The sequence below is a fragment of the Tiliqua scincoides genome, chromosome 1, assembly GCF_035046505.1.
Source record: "Tiliqua scincoides isolate rTilSci1 chromosome 1, rTilSci1.hap2, whole genome shotgun sequence".
NCBI lineage: Eukaryota > Metazoa > Chordata > Lepidosauria > Squamata > Scincidae > Tiliqua > Tiliqua scincoides.
In genome coordinates this window covers 305,004,531-305,026,497 of record NC_089821.1, presented here as the reverse complement: position 1 = coordinate 305,026,497, position 21,967 = coordinate 305,004,531, and the positions used below count along the sequence as shown (strand labels likewise).

The 21,967-nt window shown below is 41.4% G+C and overlaps 1 protein-coding gene across 1 annotated transcript in view; it reads left to right on the top strand.

The window, feature by feature from the left end:
- The window catches only part of JAG2 (jagged canonical Notch ligand 2), a 102,935-nt gene extending 82,019 nt beyond the window's left edge, over window positions 1–20,916 (top strand). The window contains exons 16-26 of the mRNA XM_066612318.1: window positions 1,447–1,560; window positions 2,108–2,221; window positions 2,675–2,791; window positions 5,306–5,333; window positions 6,993–7,078; window positions 11,275–11,388; window positions 11,693–11,808; window positions 12,466–12,714; window positions 14,323–14,454; window positions 16,560–16,716; window positions 18,167–20,916. Coding sequence (XP_066468415.1) covers window positions 1,447–1,560; window positions 2,108–2,221; window positions 2,675–2,791; window positions 5,306–5,333; window positions 6,993–7,078; window positions 11,275–11,388; window positions 11,693–11,808; window positions 12,466–12,714; window positions 14,323–14,454; window positions 16,560–16,716; window positions 18,167–18,639 — 1,700 coding nt within the window. The 3' untranslated portion in view covers window positions 18,640–20,916. The remainder of the gene's footprint in view (window positions 1–1,446; window positions 1,561–2,107; window positions 2,222–2,674; window positions 2,792–5,305; window positions 5,334–6,992; window positions 7,079–11,274; window positions 11,389–11,692; window positions 11,809–12,465; window positions 12,715–14,322; window positions 14,455–16,559; window positions 16,717–18,166) is intronic.
- The last annotated feature ends 1,051 nt before the right edge of the window (window positions 20,917–21,967 follow it).

Below are 21,967 nucleotides of genomic sequence, written 5' to 3'. Positions count from 1 at the left end.
TTTTCACAAGGTATCAAACTAGATTTTCAGACTTTTTATATTGCCACTAAGTAGTGATGCCCTTACATAATGCTTCTCAATATATAGTGTACTGTTCAGGTTTTATTTTGTCTAACTTTCTAATAACTCTGTGAGGTAGATTCCTGCTTTTCAGACTTAAATATGATGAAAAAGATGAGAGCCCTGATCATAGCTTAGCTCAGGGGTGTCCAAACTTTCTGGCAGGAGGGCCACATCATCTCTTTGACACTGTGTCAGGGGCCGGGGAAAAAAAATAATTTACATTTCAAATTTGAATAAATTTACATAAATGAATATATTGGAGATGGAATTTATATGAATGAATGAAGGTCTTGCAATAGCTCAAGGTCTATAAAAGGCCGTGCACAAAGCAAGGCCAGCCTTTCCTTTGCTGCTGCATCACAGATGTGAAACAGCAAGCAGTGGAGGGAGCCTTCATCCCACAGATCATGTGAGAGGTTGAACAGTTGGCCGTCACGCTGAGAGCAGTTGCATCAGGCCAGTATGGGCTCCAGGAAGTCTCCAGAGGGCCAGAGGCTCATTGGAGACTGGGGTCTCCCTGAGAGCCAGATTGGGAGTCCTTAAGGGCCGCAAATGGCCCCAGGGCCGGGGTTTGTGCACCCCTGGTGTAGCTGGAGGGGTGCAAAGCACTAAGTTTTGCAGGTGCCTGAATGTGCTGTGCAAGGGGCCCCTCCCCTTCGGAGCGGTTCCCAGCGGCAAGAACAAAACAGAGGCATGCGCACCTGCAAAACTTAGTGCTTTGTACCCTCTCTAGCTATGTTACAGGCCCTGATAAAGAAAGAACTAGTCCTGCTGAAGTTGCATTGAAATAGCTGAATTTTATAACTGAGTTGTCCCTTTGATTTTAATTGGACAAGTACTGATCCGAACAATCATGGTTTATGTGATAGCGCATAGGAATCCAAGGTGGAGATGGATTGGCTTGCCCAAGACCATCCAAAGAGCCAGTGATTAAGAATACATTTAAGTCTTAGATCAGCATCCAATACTATACACCTTGCTTTGGCTTGCTAATTGCTTTTGATGTTAAACAGCCTAATCTCTAGTTCTTTTTGAAGCAGTCAAGTTGAGATAGTAACCTCTCTTCCAATAGAATTTTCTAAGACGTTTTGAAACAATTCTGGAAAAAAAATTTTATCCTTTGCTATCATATCTTTTCACAAGATTTGTTGATGGTCACTAGCTTGAATGGCTTTAAAAGAAGACTGGACAAATTGACAGAGGATCAGTCTCTCTGTGGCTACTGGTCATGATGACAATCTTTAGTTTCAGTGGCAGTATGACTGAATAATAGTTGCGGGGAGCAATGCTGGTAGGCCGCTGTGGGCAACGTGATGCTGGGTTAGACAGTGCTGTGGTCTGGTCTTGTAGAGTTTCTTATGATCGTGCATTTGCATTTTTTAGATTTCAATGATTGTTCGCCAAATCCATGTCGCAATGGAGGCCGGTGTGTTGACTTAGTGAATGACTTCTATTGTGAATGCAAAAATGGCTGGAAAGGCAAAACCTGCCACTCACGTAAGTATGTTCTAGTAGCATCGTGCTTGTATTTTAAAATTTAACTGGAAGCTGGAAAGAGAGTTTTTAAGTCTTCCAAAAAGGGTTTGATGACGGAAGTCTTGCCCCAACAAGTCCAAGAATTGTCAGTTTGTCCGCAAGTGGGAGCAGCCTAGTTAAAAATTTGGCATGTATTGAATGGAGCTGAAGTGGAAAAACGTGTAATTATTAGAGATGTCCAATGTCCAAATGAAGAACTATAGTTTTTTATTTCTGATTACAGTTTTATAAAATCATGCGAACTGCATTTTGCAATTATTACTTTCACCTGCGTTTAGGCATAGTAGTGTAATATGTATTCATTTAGATTTGTTTTTCGCTATCAAGGCTTTAAGGTCCATGTTAATGCTTTTTAAAAATGTGGAGAGACACTGTAAATGGTCAGTCTGTACAGTAATGTAATAATGTCCCCAGTTCCATCTAACCTCAATTACATCTTGCCTCCTAAAGTAAAGAAGATGTCTATATTAGACCAACTGCTTACATTTTTTAATTTATGATCTCTCAGGGGAATACCAGTGTGATGCAAATACTTGTACTAATGGAGGAACTTGTTATGATGATGGTGATACTTTTCGATGTTCTTGTGCTCCAGAATGGAAAGGAAGCACTTGCAACATTGGTAAGTGCCTAATCTTCTTGGTTATGTTCTGTTCCAACAAAGTATATCTGCCTTGCTTCGGAGATTAACCTCCACAAACAATTTGCTTTCTTCCCTTCCCTAATATTACTGATGCAGAGAAATCATGGTTGGTATATACAGGTGGGACCTCAGAATCCACAGGGGATCTATTTTCAGACACCCGGAGAATATTGAAAACGGTGGATAAGCAAATCCACAGTTTTTGGCCCCTTAAGCCCACTGAAGGTGACAGGAGCTGTTCTCCAGAAATGTAGAGGTGTGAGAATGAGAATTGGGGGAATATTGAACCCTGTGGACATATTTGGGTAGAAGTGTGACCACTGCCAGGCAGTACAGTTCTGGGGACCTGAAGATTTCACACTGATGATGTAGGATGGACATTCATTTAAAATCCTGTAGTGTTAAAACTTTGTCCTTTTTTTAAAATTAAAGCTAAAAACAGCAGCTGTTCTCCCAACCCTTGTCTGAATGGTGGAACCTGTGTTGGCAGTGGAGATTCTTTTTCTTGCATCTGTAAAGAAGGTTGGGAAGGACGTACCTGCACTCAGAGTAAGTCTCTCCTCCACCACCCTCTTTGTGGTTAAAATTAGCACTCCTAACCTATAGCTCTTGTTTGGAATATTGAAATTCACCATTGATAAGATGAATTAACAGTTGAGACAGGTTTGCCCCACAAGCATTATGGAGGTGGAACTTTGCATCTTGCCAGAATAGTTTTCTTTGGTATTACATTCTGGGATTTTACTAGCATACCAAGATGATGATTTGCTTAGGTGTGGCAGCAGTGAAGTTTGTTGCTCAAGACAGAACATGCACAAAATGTTACATCTAATCTAATTCTGCTTTGAAATTACTTTTTAATAGCATCTGTCTTTAAGTTGTTAGTTCCATGTACCATAAACAGTAATAATTGTAGTAAATTTACTTTATACCTGACATAACAGCTTGTGGGGACATTCTTGTTGAAAGGACCATGTACCGTTTGCTTTTTTGGGGGGGGAAGCAATCTATAGTGGAAACTGTTCTGCTCATCCTTCCTGATTCATCAACAATCTACAGTCGTCTGTCAACCGTTTTCTTACCCAGCTAAGGGCTTGTTTAATTAGGACGAGATAATGATGAGAGAATTACCAGTTTGCTTCAATCTGATGTTCAGCTTACATAGTCAATAGGGAGTCTGAATTTAGTTGAAAGTAAGGACCTTGAATTCAAGTGTTCGTCTTGTGTTAAGTGGCAGCTCAAGATGTAGCATGGGCATCTGAATGATGCAAATGGGTAAACATGAAATTCTGACTCCAAGTTGCAGCCATATTTTGTCTACAAAGTGGGTTACCCACCCCCATAAGATAGTTTAAAAACACAAAATAGTAAAGTGGATTAAAAGTTTAAAAAAAAAAAAAAAAAAAAGCTGGTGCCTGAAAACTAGATCTTCAGTAGTGGTTCCAGAGCTGATAGGTGTTTGAAATAGACTTCACCATGAGATTTTATGGATCTTAAGGTATGGACTATAACCTGTTCTCTATATACTAATAGCATACTGAAATAGCTGAGTGCTTGTCTGTTGAAGCACTCCAAAATATGATAGCAGTTTCTATATATTCAGTGGATTCCCCGGGTACCCCAAATGTAAATTTAAAGCAAATGTGACCATTTTTCTTTAAATGAACGTACGTGAACAATGCCTTGGTGAGGTCCTAAACCACATATGTGCACACACAGAGAGCTGCCATTTAGAAAACAGCTAACCGAAGCATAAACAGTCTGGGCCACGCTACAGTTAGACAACCTCCAAATTGACTTGCAGAGCCAAATGATGGTGTTCTGACATACGAGAACATAGAAACAACTTCATTTTCTAAAGGACCAGCTTGAAGACCTCTCTGTAACATTTGCGTGCCAATTCTGCCTGCAACACTCGTGCGACACATTGACCAAGCTGACATGATGCCACATTTAGTAGTACCAGCTACTATGCCAGAACAATCTTGAGCATTTATTTTATTATGTCCAAAAATACAAATAATTGGGACACTTAACTATATTAACAACCCACTTTCCAGAATCACTGCAGCTATGCCAAAGGGGCATATGCTGCATTCTGTGAGTGGGGGGTGATGGAGACCTCCTCTAGGTAAAGGAATGTTTGTCACTTTACCTTGGGGCTGCACTGCCATTATGTTGGTGCTGGAAAGTGGGTTAGAATTGAGCTGTAGGATAAGAATATAAGAACAGCCCCACTGGATCAGGCCATAGGGCCATCTAGTCCAGCTTCCTGTATCTCACAGCGGCCCACCAAATGCCCCAGGGAGCACACCAGATAACAAGAGACCTCATCCTGGTGCCCTCCCTTGCATCTGGCATTCTGACATAACCCATTTCTAAAATCAGGAGGTTGCGCATACACATCATGGCTTGTACCCCATAATGGATTTTTCCTCCAGAAACTTGTCCAATCCCCTTTTAAAGGCGTCCAGGCTAGACGCCATCACCACATCCTGTGGCAAGGAGTTCCACAGACCAACCACATGTTGAGTAAAGAAATATTTTCTTTTGTCTGTTCTAACTCTCCCAACACTCAATTTCAGTGGATGTCCCCTGGTTCTGGTGTTATGTGAGAGTGTAAAGAGCATCTCCCTATCCACTCTGTCCATCCCCTGCATAATTTTGTATGTCTCAATCATGTCCCCCCTCAGGCGTCTATTTTCTAGGCTGAAGAGGCCCAGACGCCGTAGCCTTTCAGTAGGATTTTTTTTCTCAGCACTGGAAAGCCTAGACATTCATTTCTACACATACTGGACAGTATGTGTGTACTACACTGAATTTACACATCTCAGTGTTTGGAAAATCTGGGTTTGAAATGTCTGCTCTGTTGTATACAAACATAATGGAATCAGAGCATGGAACTGCCCTTAATGCTGCAGTTAGCTTAGAAATGCCTTCTGTACATTCAAAACTTGGCCTGTATATTAGAGCTGTTGGGTATGCATGGAGCTGTTAGACATTGTTCTTGATTTTTTTCCTGTATATTCAGTGCAGTAACTGATGTTAAATTCTTCTGTTTAGATACGAATGACTGCAACCCCCACCCTTGGTAAGTATTCAAAGACAAATCTTTTTTTTCCCCCCAAAATGTCCATACAATGGTTGAATATAAACAGTTGGCTGAATTAAGACCTATTAATCCCAACTGTAAATCATTTGATAAAACCGGCACAATAAACTTTCTGTTCATTTTACTAACTTAACTCTATCAAATATGGTGGTTCTATGGAGTTTTGAGTTCTCCAGCACCGATGGCAGTTCACATTATCTAAGATTTCATGAAGAAAAATTGCAGCCGTGAAGAAAAACACTTGAGTAATCCCATCAAAGCTAATAGAATGGCTCAGTTGTTTGCCAACTGTGTTGAGAGTGGGCGAAGAACATGAAAATACACAATACCAGTACATGATGATTGTATAATTGAATATTTCATTAGTTCTTAATACATCACAAAGATTTCTGTTGTCTATTTTCCCCCACTTTGCCCAGTTACAACATGTTAAGTGTTGAAAAGGACTTCAACCTCATCTACTGCAGTCTCATCTGCTAGTACCAAATCCTTCATTTTTATAAAACCACATTATTGCATGCACGCACATGCAATATTAATATTGCACTGTATTCTTGTTAAACTGCACAGTTCGTTTTCACCTGGCTAAACCTTTCCTCAGCATAGGGAACCCTTCTCTAACTGCTGCTGTAAAGTAGCCTTGTGGTTCAAGATCCCATCAGTGAGGAGACTGCAGGGTGCCTTGTCTCCTTTGAAGAATAATTCTGGTGCTACAGAAACCACCTCTGGTGTGCAGCAGCACACAGGGGCAGGCAGGGAGAAGGTTGGGTACTGCTGCCAAAAAGTTCTTACCCACCTGGGGTTATGAGCATTATCCACCCAACCATTCCCCTCTTGCCCAGCACCAGACATGCTCTTCCGCTGCTGTGCACAGCATTTATGGTGGAGCATTTCATTTAGAGAGAAGAATAATAGTTGCATCCCCATGTCCTGTTGTCCACAGCTCTCCCATAACTTGTCTCTTCCGTTTTTTAAATCCTTTATACAGGCCAGCTTGATCAGTACAAGCTACAGCTTGATCAGTAGTTCCACAACACTTCCCATTTTGCATTGGTTCCCTTGTCCTATGTATAGTCAGGTTTGAAGCAGGGTATGTGTACATTTATGGTGGAACTTCCCAGCTTTCGTCTAACTGGTCCACAGCCCTTGGTGTCTTTGCAGCTTTGAGTAATTGCTTTCAAAATTCAAAATTGCTTTCATAAGCTTTTGAAATGCTCTTGCCTAATGTACAGCCAGATTTAATGCAAGCAGCTATATGGGCAAACAGTTAACTTTGTACAGTATGCTCATTTGTGAAGCTGCATGTATGCTCTTAAACTGTTTGTAGTTTCTTGAAACCTGCCCATTTTCTCTTCTTTGCTAGATCTCTCCTCTGTGCCACTGAAGATTTAATTAACAGTGTTTTTAATTGGAGAAGCTAAGACAATGCAGATGGTTTATTAAATAGGCATTCATTATGAATTAACTACACCTCTTGAATTCTGCACTGTTGAATAGTGAGACAAATTGCTGTGAATACAAATAAAAGAAATTTGCATTTGAACAGTCAGTCCTGTGCAAGAACCAAGTTCTTATCTCTCAGTTTGTGAAGCTACCTTGACAGCCTTCATTGCAATGATAGGTTTCTTTTTTTTACAGTTACAATGGAGGCATCTGTGTGGATGGTGTGAATTGGTTTCGCTGTGAATGTGCGCCTGGGTTTGCAGGTCCGGACTGCAGAATTAGTAAGTACCTGTATAGCGAAAGGACTAAGAGGGTCATGCTGTTGACCGAAACCCTTTGTTGCATCTACCCTTTGACTTTCCATGCATTGAAGCCTGGGTCAGCCCTGTCCCAAATAATGAAGCAGAAGCTAACTGAATTATTCATAGATGCTGATCCTTGCCCCATTAAAGAATGGTGACCTTTGTGTTTTGGGACAGAATCCCTTTCTTCATTTGACTAATGCAACTAAAATGGCTTGTTTTAAATTGTAACTTGCCTCTACACTCAATTCTCCAAGCAGATTTTAGTGAAGTGCTTTGGCACGTCAATGTCAGTTTCCTTAAAAGGAGCTTTTGCGCTGAAGAATATTTTTATAGGATTAATACCTTTTAAAAGAGCCATTTATGTGTTTTGCACTTTTTCATATTCTAAATACTTGCTGTCTGCTTGAAATACTAATGCTAGGAGCCTGCGTGTTAAATGGTGTGCTCCCACTCTGTCTGAGACTTGGGGACAAATGAAGTGGTGCTTCTGTGCTAGATATCAGATGATAAATATTAAAATCGGACTAGAATTAGCACAGTAAAAAATGTGAACTGAGAGTGACAGGGGCTCTCAGTGCAGGCATGAATTTCATGTGAAAATGGAAGTATCTATCACCTACACCAGTGGTTCTCACACATCTAGCACCAGGACCCACTTTTTAGAATGAGAATCTGTTGTGACCAGAAGTGACATCATGAGGCAGGAAAATTTTTAACAATCCTAGGCTGCAATCCTACCCATACTTATCCAGGAGTAAGTCCCATTGACTATCATTGTTAAAAGCATATACATAGCAGCCTGTTAAAAGTACAGGTCTGTAAAATTTCCCCAAATGCAATCGCATACCATGGTAGCATCAAGACTGATATATTAAAAATAAAATATTGAAATGAAAGGGACCCACCTGAAATTTACTTGCGACCCACCTAGTAGGTCTCTAACACTGTTCTTTCTATCTAGAAGCACTATCAAGTTAGCTCTAAAGCCAAAGAAACCCTTCCAAATTCCATTAGATTATCTTGATGATTGCATTTTCCCCTCCTCATTTTTGCCATAATGTTCCCCCCCCCATGAAGAATTTTCTAAATCCTCCTATACTTGTGACAATCATCTTTGTTCCGTTATATAGAGGTGAAAAAATCCAGTATGTTTCAATTATACGTTGGGCTTATCAGAAGTTGCATATTAGGAATGTGGTTTCATCATTCATACATTTAGTCTCAACTTGCATCACTGAATTCTAGGAACGTAACCTGTCTGAGAACTGCTTGTGTCCATTACGGGTTACAAGCCATGATGTGTATGTGCAACCCCCTAATTTTAGAAGTGGGCTATGTCAGAATGCCAGATGCAGGGGAGGGCACCAGGATGCAGGTCTCTTGTTATCTGGTGTGCTCCCTGGGGCATTTGGTGGGCTGCTGTGAGATACAGGAAGCTGGACTAGATGGGCCTATGGCCTGATCCAGTGGGGCTGTTCTTATGTACCATAATTCAGATGTTGCATCACCATAAATTTATATAAGGACAATATAATATTAGTCTTCCTGATCCTGTTCCTTTGGCATATAATTTTAGCATATGATTGAATACCTCCACTGCTGTTATCCACTGGGTCAAGATTTTCATTGAGCTGTCCACCATGATCCCAAGATCACTGTCCTGGATCATCACAATCTGCTCAGGCTCCATCAGTAGATTTGTGAAGTTAGAATTTTTTTTTTTTTTGCCTTGGTGTGCATAACTTTACACTTGACCACATTTGGCTGAAGTAGGCCACCTCAGAATGCCAGGTGCATGGTTGGGCACCAGGATGCAAGTCTCATCTTGTCTGCTTCCTGAGCTATCTGGTGGGCCACTGTGAGATACAGGAAGCGAGACTGGATGGATCTTTGGCCTGATCCAGCAGAGCTTATGCCATTTAGCTGCTCATTCAAACCATTTGGAGAAGTTTTGGAGCCCTTCACAATCTGTCTTGGTTTTTACTATTCTGCATCATTTGATGTCATCTGCAAACTTGACCAGCTTTGTGTTTATCAGTGATCCTCGCAAGGTGGAACCTTGGAAGACTCCACTTCTTTCCTCCCTCCACAGGGAAAGTTGCCCATTTATTCCTACTCTGTACTTCCTGTTCTTTAACCAATTACCAATCCATAAAAGTCTTATTCCAAGGCAGCTAAGTTTACTCCAGAGACTCTGGTGAGGAATTTTCAAAAAGCATTTGACAAAGTCCAAGTATACAGTATCGACTGGATCTCCTCTGTTTCACATGCCTATTCTCAACAGGCCTGGCCATAAGCCTCTTAAGCAGAGCCAAGGGGTTTCATTTTGGTAGGGATTCAGGGACTTGGCTCAGACAGTTTTTGCCTCTAATATTAGAGGCAAAAACAAAGTTGTCTGCTTTACAGTCAGAGCTTTGAGGCAGACATTGGTGCATACAGGAAGACTTCTGATTCAGAAGTTCCCAACAAGCTTTATTCTCTAAGGCAGTGGTTCTCACACTTTTAGCAGTGGGACCCACTTTTTTAGAATGGGAATCTGCCAGGACCCACAAGAAATGATGTCATGACCAGAAGTGACATCATCAAGCAGGACAGTTTTTAACAATCCTAGGCTGCAATCCTAACCACACTTACCCAGGAGTAAGTCCCACTGACTGTTAAAAGCATATACATAGTAGCCTGTTCAAAGTACAGATCTATAACATATCCCCAAATGCAGTCACATACAATGGTAGCATCAAGTCTAATATATTTAAAATAAGATTGAAATGAATGGGGTCCCAACTGAAATTGGCTTGCGACCCACAAGTGCGTCCCGACCCACAGTTTGAGAAACACTGCTCTAAGGGGATTGGTTCCGATTCAGACTTTATCCCATATAAAGCTTCAACACCACACCATGACCTCATGCCAAACTTCATTGATATGGACAGTTTCAGCATTTTTTACTTTCATCTCTGGAACTTAACCCACACTTAAGAACCCAAGTTTCAATGTCAGTCAGTAGTATCTGTGTCTCATTATTTCTGCACTACAGAATGAATGGCTCAAGATTTTGATAAGTAGCTTTTGCTTCAATACCTGGCTTTTTGTTTAGAAGCATAACAACATAAGAAGAGTCCTGCTGGATCAGGCCAAAGGCCTATTTAGTTCATCTTCCTGTGTTTCACAGTGGCCCACCAAGCAGTTTCTTCTGAGGAATGGTATCCAGTGAACTCCCTTGATATGGTTAGTCTAAAACCTCAGAACATAGCTCATAGTGACTTCTTGGACTATGGCAACACACTTTACGTGGGGCTGCCCTTGAAGATGGTCTGGAAACTTCAGCTGGTACAAGATGCAACAGCCAGAATACTTATGGACACCTGATGAACAGAATGCCTCACACCTGTTCATGATCTGAATTGGCGTCCAGTATGATTTCAAACCCAGTTCAAAGTGTTCATTATTACACACGCAGTCCTGAGTGCCATGGGTCTAAGATACTTGGAAGGCCCATCTCCACCTTCCTGGACCTGCTTATACCATGTGTTCATTATTAGGCTGTGCTCCATGTCTCATTGCTATTGGAGGTTTGTTTGATGGAGACATAGGATAGCCCTTCTTCAGTGGTGTCCCTCCCCTGTGAAGCCAATTAACTTTTGTGCTGTTTATTTTTTTGTTTCATTTAGGTGTTTCTTTTCTCAGGTCCTAGATCAGATCTTTCAGATGTTTCTTTTCTCATGTCCTAGATCTGATCTTTCCTGTGCACATCAAGTGCTATTGATGTTAATTATGTTGATGTATTGAAACTGGATAATTTTCATTCAGTTAATGAGTTCTAATTGGCTAGCAAGCAGCGAGACCAAATAAGAATGGCATTTATAGCTGCTTGTAACAAAGATTCCGGTGTATATGACTAGATGGCAACAAAATCGTACTTGGACCCAGGTTCAAATCTCTGCTGCATCTTGGCAGCCTTAAGATCTTGTGCCCTTACTCGTTTTGAACAAAAATATATATTTGATGGGTTGTAAGGATGAGTCGACCAAACCAGAACATGGCAATATGTGCATCGCCCATTAATGGCAGCTGTGAAATTGAGGACTGATTGGGCTGGATTGCAACCAGCAATTATAAAATTGCACATTGAACATTATACCAAAGTGCATATGGTGTCTTTTCCTCTCCAGATATTGATGAATGCCAGTCCTCCCCTTGTGCATATGGTGCTACTTGTATTGATGAAATAAATGGATACAGATGCACTTGCCCCCCTGGACGAGCTGGAACTCGGTGCCAAGAAGGTAACAGACAGTAGTATCAGTGGTCCCTGGTCTCTATATCTGGGGGTGTGGCCTGCACAGAATAGACGTGGAAGCTAAGCTATCTGGGTTTCATCCATACCTGGATGCGTGTCTAGGAACATGGACACAGCCTGGAGTTTCCTGATAGAAAATAGACGAGATAAAAAAACTTCAAAAAATAAGTTCTTACGCACCTAGCAGCATGTGCAGTAACTTATCAATGAGCTGAACTTTGTATGCTGTTTTGGCCCAGTCACATAGTTAACTTGAAAATGACCACCTTGTTTGTTTGTTCTTCCTCAAGTAATCGGATTTGGGAAATCGTGCTGGACTAAAGGAATGTCCTTTCCTCACGGCAGTAAATGGGAACAAGATTGCAATAACTGCCATTGTCTAAATGGCAACATTGACTGCACCAAGGTAGTAGCTAACTGGCTTTCATGCTCTGTCTGCTCTTAATTCTTTCACTTTGCTCCCCTTTCAATTTTGATAGTCTTTTTTTCCACTGTCCCTCAAGTGATGGCTGAAATCTGCTTTCAGCCTGCATAAAGACACCTTTCTCCCAAGTTATATTTGTACAGTTTGGGGGCATCTCCCAAATTAGTGCCTGCCTATAAGCCACTTTGCTAAACAATGCTACCTCATTGAAATAAGTTTCAGTGCCTTTAAGATCACCATTTTAGTTCATTTTTAAGTCTGGCCTGTAAAAATTTAAAATTGTGAATTCAGAGTTGGGATCAATTAGTGACTTCAGAAAAAAGTGTCTTTGGTGTTCTTCTATTCAAGCCTTAAGGGTATAAGGTCTTTCCTCTAGCCTAGTTACTACTAATTTGAAGTTAACAAGTAGTATGTAAGTAATCAGCAGGTGCCCCATGTTGTAGGTTAGACAAGGTTACACTTGTGTGACAGCTTTGTTAGGGTAAGATTCTTGTTTGAATGTGATAGCTATAAATAAGATGCTAACTACAGTGATTCTTGTTTAGGCTCAACTAACAATTGTCAGAGGTGACTGCTAAATATGTTGCATCATGACCAGTCACTGTACAAGGACATCAATAGATTTGTGTTGAATCCTAGGTTTGGTGTGGGAGGAAATCCTGTCTGTTCACCCCACATGTGGACCACGCTAGCTACCAATGCCCCAGGGGTCAAGAATGCCAAGAAAAACGGTATACCAAATGCTTCCAAGCACCTTGTGCCGTCTGGGGAGAATGCAGTGAATCGGAACCTCTGTCGGTCAACACCAAGTGTTCTCCCAGTTCGGGCTACTTGGATAACAGTTGTGCTAGAATTACTCTGATTTTTAACAGGGATGAGGTACCCCAGGTGAGCATTTAAGTCTTGTTAATATTTTGAGCCATCCAAAACGACAGAATATCTGTGACTCCAAGCAAAACCCTGGTCTCTAGTAATGTGTATTATCCAGTCACTGTTCTAATATTGTAATGGGAAAGCTGGTGAGGGAACCGTTCCCTTGGCCCTAGTGAGGTGAAGAAGTGTTGCTCCTAAATACAGTAATACTTTAACATATACTTCCCAATGGAGGGGGAAAAAGTTGATTTCCTTCCTGCAGTAAAAATAATCTTTTTGTGAAGAAATACAGACAATTCCCCATATCCACGGATTCAGTTATCCACGGATCCATGTGCCCCACACACACCCATTCACATGATTTAGAGTAGGGCAGTCCAACTTTCAGCAGCTGGTGGACAACATGATCCTTGCATGATCCCTGGCTGTGCCAACCTGGAAGTAATTGGCTGTATCGTGATGACGGCCTTGGCAGTTGTTTCCATGTCCTGAGCCTGTCAAAGTCTTTCAGCAGGCTCAGAATGCAAGTGACGGGGGTGGGTGCAATTGGGCTTTTCAGTCTTCCTGCTGCACCAAAGGAGAAACTGGAACAGCATGGCAAGGTGACTGAAAAGCTTCTGCAGCAGGAGAAGGCAGTGGGAGGCTGCAGTAAAGCTTTTGGTAGCCTGCAAGCTTGCACTGCATCCAGCACAAGTTTGGGGCCGGAAGTGGCACAACCCAAAGCAAGGGGAGAACTTTCCCCTTGGCCCATGTCACACTGCATTGGCCCCAGTGTGTCTACTCTGATCTAAGCCACTTCAGGAAGTGGCACAAATCTAAATGGAGCAGCCAGAGGCTTCACCGCGCCACCCAGGAATCCGACGTAACCACCAGATCCTGGCCCCACTTCCTGCTCCCTGCCCATCTATCCCTGGGAATGCCCACTGCCCACCCTCCCTCCACCCCAAAACACCTCCTCCCCGCCTCCTCCACACATCCCACACCCCTATGTTGGCCGACCTCGACCAACACAAACTTAACCCGCCGGGCCTAGATCTGGCCTAATGAGGTCAGTGCAACTCCTTGCTCCAGCCTTACCGACTCTAAAGTTGGCAGAAATGTGTCTTACGGCACAAGCCATTAAACTTGGGTGTCCTGTGCTTCTCACTTTTCATCCACCATCCATCAATTAGTACTGCAGTTGGAGATGGGGGTCTTTATTGGCAGCCAAAGGATTCTTCACATGATTTCATTGCTGAGAATCCATATACAGGTGTGCGTCACTTAATGATGGGGATACATTCTCCTATCCCCGTTGAGGAGGAGGAACCAAGGTGGAAGCAGTTGAAGTACAAGTGCACACTTGGCAGCCAGCCAAACGATTTCACCTGACCAACTGTCAAAAGGGCTCACACACCCCAACTGCTTCCTCGATGGGAAGCCCATGCTCTGGTGGCCCCCTTGATGGCATCCATGGCATGCACCATGTAATGCCGCAGGGGCAGTTTGCCTCTGGGCCGGTAGAAAAGAGGCTTTGTTTTGCTAATAATTGTATGTGTTGTTTTTGATCGGAAATTGGTGCACACTTAATTTTTATTCTGTTTTATAAAGGGAGTGGTCTCTTTTTTTCCCTTCTCCTAACAGGGTACTACTGTGGAAAACATCTGTTCTGAAATCCGATACTTACCAGCCACTAGATCAGTTTCTGGTGACAAAATGTTGCTTCTGTTGTGTGATCTGTCATACTCCATAGAAAACGCAGTAGAGGTTGCTATTGTAAGTAGTAAATTATCCTTTATCCAAGTGGAAAAAAAAGTGTTCTCTGTAGACCATCTATGCTCTAGAAAATGGTTCTCAAACAGCATCTAAAATCCACCAATGGATCACGACCCAACTTTGGGTGGTTTGCAAAACTGACAGGGCAGATTAGGCTATGTGCATCGAGGGTTAAACAAGCTGCTACGTGGGGAGGGGGCACTGCTGCCCAATTAGAGCGACACCCATTGTAGCCACGCCCTTTGGCATTCACTACTCTAAAACAAGCAAAACCCTTTGCAACTCTTTCTTCTAATTAAATATCCTGCCAGGCAGTATCAAAGAATGTCTGTGATTTGAGTAAGGGGGCTGTTGTCCTGCTATAAGATCCAATAACCAATCTGGTTAGTGAGCACACAGCTTCACTTATTGAAATAAAATTCCTCTGATGCTTTTAGCCAAAAGCTAAAGTTCAGCTTGAGTTAAAGCTTGAGTTCAGCTTGAAAAGTAGGAAGGCAGTTTATTCGAGACCCGCTTGAGACCCAGTTTATTCGAGGCAGTTTATTCGAGTCGAAAAGTAAGAAGGCAGTTTATTCGAGACCCGAGCTTGAGTTAAAGCTTGAGTTCAGCTTGAAAAGTAGGAAGGCAGTTTATTCGAGACCCGCTTGAGACCCAGTTTATTCGAGGCAGTTTATTCGAGTCGAAAAGTAAGAAGGCAGTTTATTCGAGACCCGAGCTTGAGTTAAAGCTTGAGTTCAGCTTGAAAAGTAGGAAGGCAGTTTATTCGAGACCCGCTAATATCCGCGGACTGCTAGCTGTTACCCACTTTTCATGACTGGGAGATATGTTTATGCCAAAGGATACAGTACTGGCTAGGTAGCCTAGCTAAGAATATACTTGTATAACTGAACAGTAACCTGAGCAATGATGCAAGCAGGGGGGAGGGATGTGTGCATATATAACAGTGCATTATATTTAGCAGATTATATCATTAGGTTAAATGCCTAGCCAGGTAATCTCAAAAGTCTCCAATCAATGACTATGTTTAGCTCAGTAGCGTAAGTAACACCAGAGTCTGATGAATGTAACTTACAGTATGAGCAGTGACGTCGCTAGGGGAGTGCAGGCCACACCAGGTGACAGACATGGGGGAGGGGTGAGACAACTACTGGTCAAAATTTTTAAAATCTTGGTATTTTCAAATAATTCCATCATGTTATATATTAATTGATGCATAATTTCATTCAGAAAGCAATGAAACAAACCATGCTGAAATATCTCTATCCTATCAAAAGTTATAGCCAAAGATCAGCTGGGCAGGACAATGGTACATCATCATGCCCACCGCCTGGTGTATTGTACCATGCGCTGCTTGGGAGGAGGTCCATCATATGGGTGATGCTCGGCCTTCCACACTGGGTGACACCACTGAGTATGAGACTGTATAGTAATAGTAGTGGGCAGGTAGTATTTATTTATTTATACAGGTATTTATATAGCGCCTTTCGTTGGTCGTCAAATTTTGCCTCAGAAATTTCTCCTCAGAAAATAATCTCATACTGGTGTTCAAACAAGTCCTCCTGCTTTAAGCAGCGTACTGGATTTCTTAAATCCGGGCAGGAGGTCTGGTCTAGAGGGTAGAGCCTCCATTTGCCTGAAGATAACATCCGAAGGTCGCCAGTTCGAAGCCACCGGCACCGTGAACAGCGAGACCTTGAAGCAGTTGACAAGCCTAGCCGAGTTATGCTGAGTTATTCCACCTGCTCTTTGGCCGCTGTCAGCCTGTGTGGGAGGAAAATGGAGGCCAGAATGTGATACCAGATCATTAAAGATCCATCTGAAATGTTGTGGTTCTTGAAAGACAGAACCTTCTTCAATTGTAAAAATCCCTACAGGGATTTAGTACAGCCTGTCTATGTAAACCGCCTTGAATTAAAGTCTGAGGAGAAATCTGACGACCAAGAAAGGTGGTATATAAATACCTGTACTACTACTACTACTATTATTATTATTATTATTAAATTCTCAAGCTTTAAGTTTCACCATTAAAATTTGATTAGAATGTCTTGTTCAGAAAGGAGTTAGCTTCTATAAACCTGAGATTTCTGCCTGTCTTCTGATTCCAGTCTTTCATCTCGCATCAAGATGAGGCCGACAACACCCTCATTCAAAATGCCGCCAGTACGATAGTAAATGCCATCACAAAGCGACAGAACAGCACAGTTATGCTAGCAGTGACGGAAGTTAAAATCGCTACTGTTGTCGTTAGCAATTCTACATCGGGTAAGAATGAGTAGATGTTTATATTCCTTTCTGCAAGGAATTCAAGGTGGTTTACAGCGGGGAAATTAAAAAGAAAATAAAAAATCTGTTTATTTTCAAAACACAATTTTAAGTGACCGGAACAATAGCATAATAAAAACCAAAACTCTAACAAAAGTTAATTTGATACTTGAGCATTTTGTGTTTTGCTGGCAGTTGGCTTCCCAAGATGCTTTTGCCTTGACTGGGAAAACCCATGTAGTTATACAGTGGCCCTCGGTATCCATTCCCAAAACCTCTGTAGATGCCAAACCCCACAGATGCTGAAATCTGTGGTTTTGGGGCACCTGAAATCCTCCAAACGCTACCAGGGTTGTGCTCTGGTCACCTCCAGAGAGTGTTCTGAGGCCCGTGGAGGCCACACGCGGTGTCCATGGGCCTCAGAAAGCCTTGAAAGACCTCAGAAAATTTTAAGCCGCAAATTGCGACTTCGGTTTTCTGCGCGTCCCGAATCCGTGGGTACAGAGGGTTGACTTAAAAAAATATTCCTTTAATGAGCTAAAAGCAACTTGAGCAGCCCATTTTCAATGGGGAAAATGCCAGTCATCTTCCATGTCATATTGCAGCCTTGGTGGCTGTACTCTGTGCATGCATGAGTCTAATAAAAATTTGCAGAACTCTACCTTAGCATTTGGCTCTACCCGCAGTCCTGCTTTTAACTGAAATCTGGAGCAGTGGCCAGGATAAATTGCCCCTCTCTCTCTCTCTCTCTCTTCCTGGAATGAGGACCATGTGATTCAAAAGAGCAACATCATTAATGCCAAAAGATTATTTTGGGTAGCAGTGCCTAACATGGCTGACTGGTAGTTGAAATACTAACAGATAACTGTCATAGTACAAGTGTCCTTTTCCTCCCACTTTTGTAGGATTGAAAGTCCCCTTTGTGTGCCCAACTCGCCTTTAAATTTCTGTTTTCAGATTGGTGAATAGATTCATTGGTTAGACTTATCAAGCCTGTGAAGTTCAGATTTTTTTTCCTTTTTTAATTAATTTGAGTGATATTCTGTTCCTTGAACAGTGGTTCCTGTTCAAGGGGGGGGTGTAAAATTAGAGGAAAATTTTAAGCCATTTCTGCCCAACGTTACATATACACAATGGGGATCAAATCTTTGGGCCAGGCAAAAATGGGTTAATATGGAAACAAATTCAATTTGTTGCATTAAAAGTCAGTTGGAGCAGGACACAAATGTGATAACATGACTTGTGACTTTCCACACCTCATCATGTTTGAAGGCTTGTTAGTTTTTTCTGGAAACATCTGGAAAGCTTGTTAGTTCTTTCAGTTGAATGATGGTTGTATGGTTGGTATTCCATTGCAACAGATATTATGCTGTTTGAAGACATTGCACATGCCTTGTACCTTGTTTCAATTAGCCTTTGCTCACTAGGCTGTCTGGCTTGTGTCTTCTAGGTTATCTAGTTCCGATTCTCTGCGCTGTGTTTAGTATTGTGTGGTTAACCTGTATCGTAATCTGTGTGTGGTGGACACGAAAGCGGAGAAAAGAGCGAGAGAGAAATAGCCCGTCCAGAGAAGAGGCTGCAAATAACCAATGGGCACCTCTCAACCCCATCTGGAATCCTATAGATAGACCTTACAGTCAAAAAGGCATTCATTATGAACACAAAAACTTTGCATCCCCTCAGAAAAGAACTTATGACGGGATTGAGGAGTACACAGAGTATGAGGAGGAAGAGGAGGAGGAAGAGGAAAGAGAGGTCATGGAAATGGACAAATTCCTCTCTCACAAACTCTCCAAGCCTTTGTCGGCAAAGGCAGTAGACTCAGAGGAAAGTCCTATTAAGAAATCTCTTCAGACAACCAAAACGGACAACAGATCTGTCAAAAATGTGAATACAGTGAATCTTGAAGGTGGAAGAGACTAGATCTGTGTTTGGACCAGAGCCACGCTGTCTTGATTGAATAGGGTTGGGGAAAACTAGCATCTCCACTTTGCATCAAGAACTTAAATGTCTGGAGTCAAACGTTCATAGTTCCTTTATTTTGAATAAAAAAATTAAAATAAAATAAAAACTTTATTTTTTTTCTTTTAGCCTTGTATAAATTATTCAATGACTGTCAGATAAAAAAAGTAATCTTTGATAGTTGCTATTTTTGTAAATTTTACTTAGAATATACTTGCTGTATGGCAGAGGAGAAAAGTTTGTATTTTCAATAATTTTTCATAGTTGATCACACAAAACGACACTGTTTACAGATTGTGTTTCTCTTGACCTGTTACATGGTGACTTAACCTCCTGGTTGAGGTAGTTGCTGAAAAGGGGAAAAATTCACATGAACTGTCCTTTTGAATCTTTACAAGGAGGTGCCGCTCCTTGCACTTAATTTCTGCAAGTTCCTTTCTTCTCCAAAAAACAAATTGCCTTGTTTCGTGTCGGTTTTGTTTTTTTGTTTTTGAACCAAAAAAAAAAATTATATAGAGATCTTTAAACTGTGGTTGGATAAAGTGGCCTTTTTAATTTAACGATGTCAATTTGTTTTAATTACCTTAGGATTGCAGTATTGAAGCACGTGTCAAGTGCCTTGAAATTTAAACATTCTTTTTTTCCTATAGCAACTGTCAAAGACTGCTGTGCCCATCTAAGTTTACCACAAAGGGGATACTTGGTATCCTGAAACTGACAGTTCCTTTTCAGGTTGTGCAAGTGCATTTTTTTTTTGTAAATATGTACATATTTAAATGAATCACTTCTGTATATTTGAGTTAACTTAAAAAAAATATTTTTGGTCTTTTTTTAAACATCATTCCTTTTTAATTTATGTCACAGAAAGGGAAATTTTATGGCAGTTTCTAAAAAAAAAAAAGAAATCTTATTTTGGTATTGTCCATGAAAGTGATGTTAATACAATGTTTGGAATCTGTTCACTTTTTTGTATTTTTCAGTGTATCACCACCATTTCACATGTAAATAGATCTGGGCTCTTTCCTCCCATCTCAAGAAAGCAGAGAGAAAGTATACTGTACAATATAAAGATAAGGCAATATTTTTTTCTTTTGTGAATGTTTATTACATGTGGTATTGCTTTTTTTTTTTTTGCGTTTTTAAAGAATACAGGCCTAATGAAGGGAACAATTTTTTTTCCATACCTTGTTTCTGTTATGTTCACCTCTTTTCAAAAAAAAAATAAAAAAAATTAGCAAATTCAGACTGGAACTAGGCCATACAGCAAATGCATGGCTACTGCCAGAAATGAAAGTCCCGCATCTCCTTTCCTCCATCTTGTAACCCATTAGTGATAAAAATGTGTGACATCGCCACAAACCTTTTCCATGCCTCTGTTCCACTTAATTGGCTGCTACTTGTGGAGGCAAAGAAACAGGCACTGTGATTTTGCTATCAATAGATGTTACAGGCGGTAGGGGTGTTCCATCCATTAGGTGGCTGATGTGGGTTACAATGGTGACAGGTTGCTGTGGGGGAGCACTAGAGGGTGGCAGATTGAGGATGCCTTTCACCCCATGCCTACTTCCACCACCTCCTCCCTCCAGCCTGCTGCAGATTCAACCCACACTTAATCTGCTTTCTGCCCGCTTAAAATTGATCAGAAAGTGGATCACCTTCTTCCTTACTTTGCTCCTTGCACTATTCAGTTGTGGGAAGTGCAGGACCTCTGACTTGATTTACAGGGACTGCGCACACAGTCTCCCCTTTGTTCATGCAGTCCCATTACATCAAACCAGAAGTCCTGGACTTGTGCGATTGAAGCTCAAGGAGCACTGTAAGTGGATGTGAGGAGGCATTCCTGGTTGTGCCACTGCTGGTTACAGGGGAGAAGCAGGATGATTCTAGTACAGGGCTGCTCTTCTCAGCAGCGGTCCACACCTGTTGTAACTTCTGGCACCATCTCAGAAGATGGAATACCTCGTGAGAAATGGTTATTCGTTACGGAAGGCTTGTGCATTATTTGTGGGTTTTTTAATGACTTTGTATTGCTATTCAAGAGATGAATTATCTTTATTTTAATTACTGGGAAACTGTATTCAACATTACTTAGCTTGTCCTATCATTGCAAAGAGAATTTGATGTTGCTCTCTAAATATTTTGGCCACTCAACAATGTAACCCTGAATGGTTTTTTTTTTTTATTTTGAAACTGGTTATTTTATACATGAATGCAGGAATTGCTTTGCAGGAACTTCTGTGCAGTACATTTTGTTTGACATGTTCTTCGATAGCTTTTGGAAGAAAACTATTTATTAAAGCATTTTATAACAATGTTGACAGTTGACTTTTTTCCTAACTCTGCTCAAATATTCCAAATTAATTTCATCAAATGGGCTAGCAACTACAATCCCTCTTCACGATCCAGTGTGTACTTATTTTTCCAACGGAACAAAGTTTGTTTCCCTTGTAACATTTTTCTAAATATTTCAGTGTCAGTTTACACCAGGGGTGTCAAACTCATTTCATACAGAGCACGAAAGTCAGCATTCATGGTGCCTGCTGAGAGCTGGATGTGACATCATTAAGCAGTTGATGGCCAGAAATAAGCGCTTTATTCTCACATAGGAACCCATTTGCAAATGACAAGAGAAAATGTGCAAATCTTATTCGTATTTTCAAGATATGAGAGAGCCCAATTATAGCGGGAGAACCCAACTATAACAAGGGCCAGATAAATTGCTTCCATGGGCTGCATTTGACCTGCAGGCCTTGTTTGACACTCCTTGTTTACCCCGTAGGGAAAGAGTACATAGTACAGCTTTCTTGGATTGCATCACTTGAGAAAGCAGATAGGGTTGCACCTAATTTTGTTATGGGAGAATTCAAAACTCATCCTGTAGAAAGCTGTTAACCCATTTCTGCCCAGCCCACAGGTGTACACATTTGATCCCTGTTGTGTATATGCAACATTGGGCAGAAATGGCTTAAATCAAGAAGGGTTTTAGCCTTGGACACTGGCCTAATGGGATAGCTTTCAGAACCTATTAACATTTCCCTCATTGTGTGTAACACTTCAAGCTGTTTGCTTTTCAAATGCTTTCTGCTTCCCTAGTATTCTTGCCCCTGCATCAAGTCATTTTAGATGAAACAGGCTTTGAGGCATCATTGGCAATTCTCATGGGACTTCAAACCCAAGACCCCATGCCAAATCCACTTTCAGGGAAAGAAGCTTGTTGGTATAAATCAGCACAGCCCTTACTGGAACAATTGTCGTCTTAACACGTATGTCATGTGGCAAGAGTGTCTTT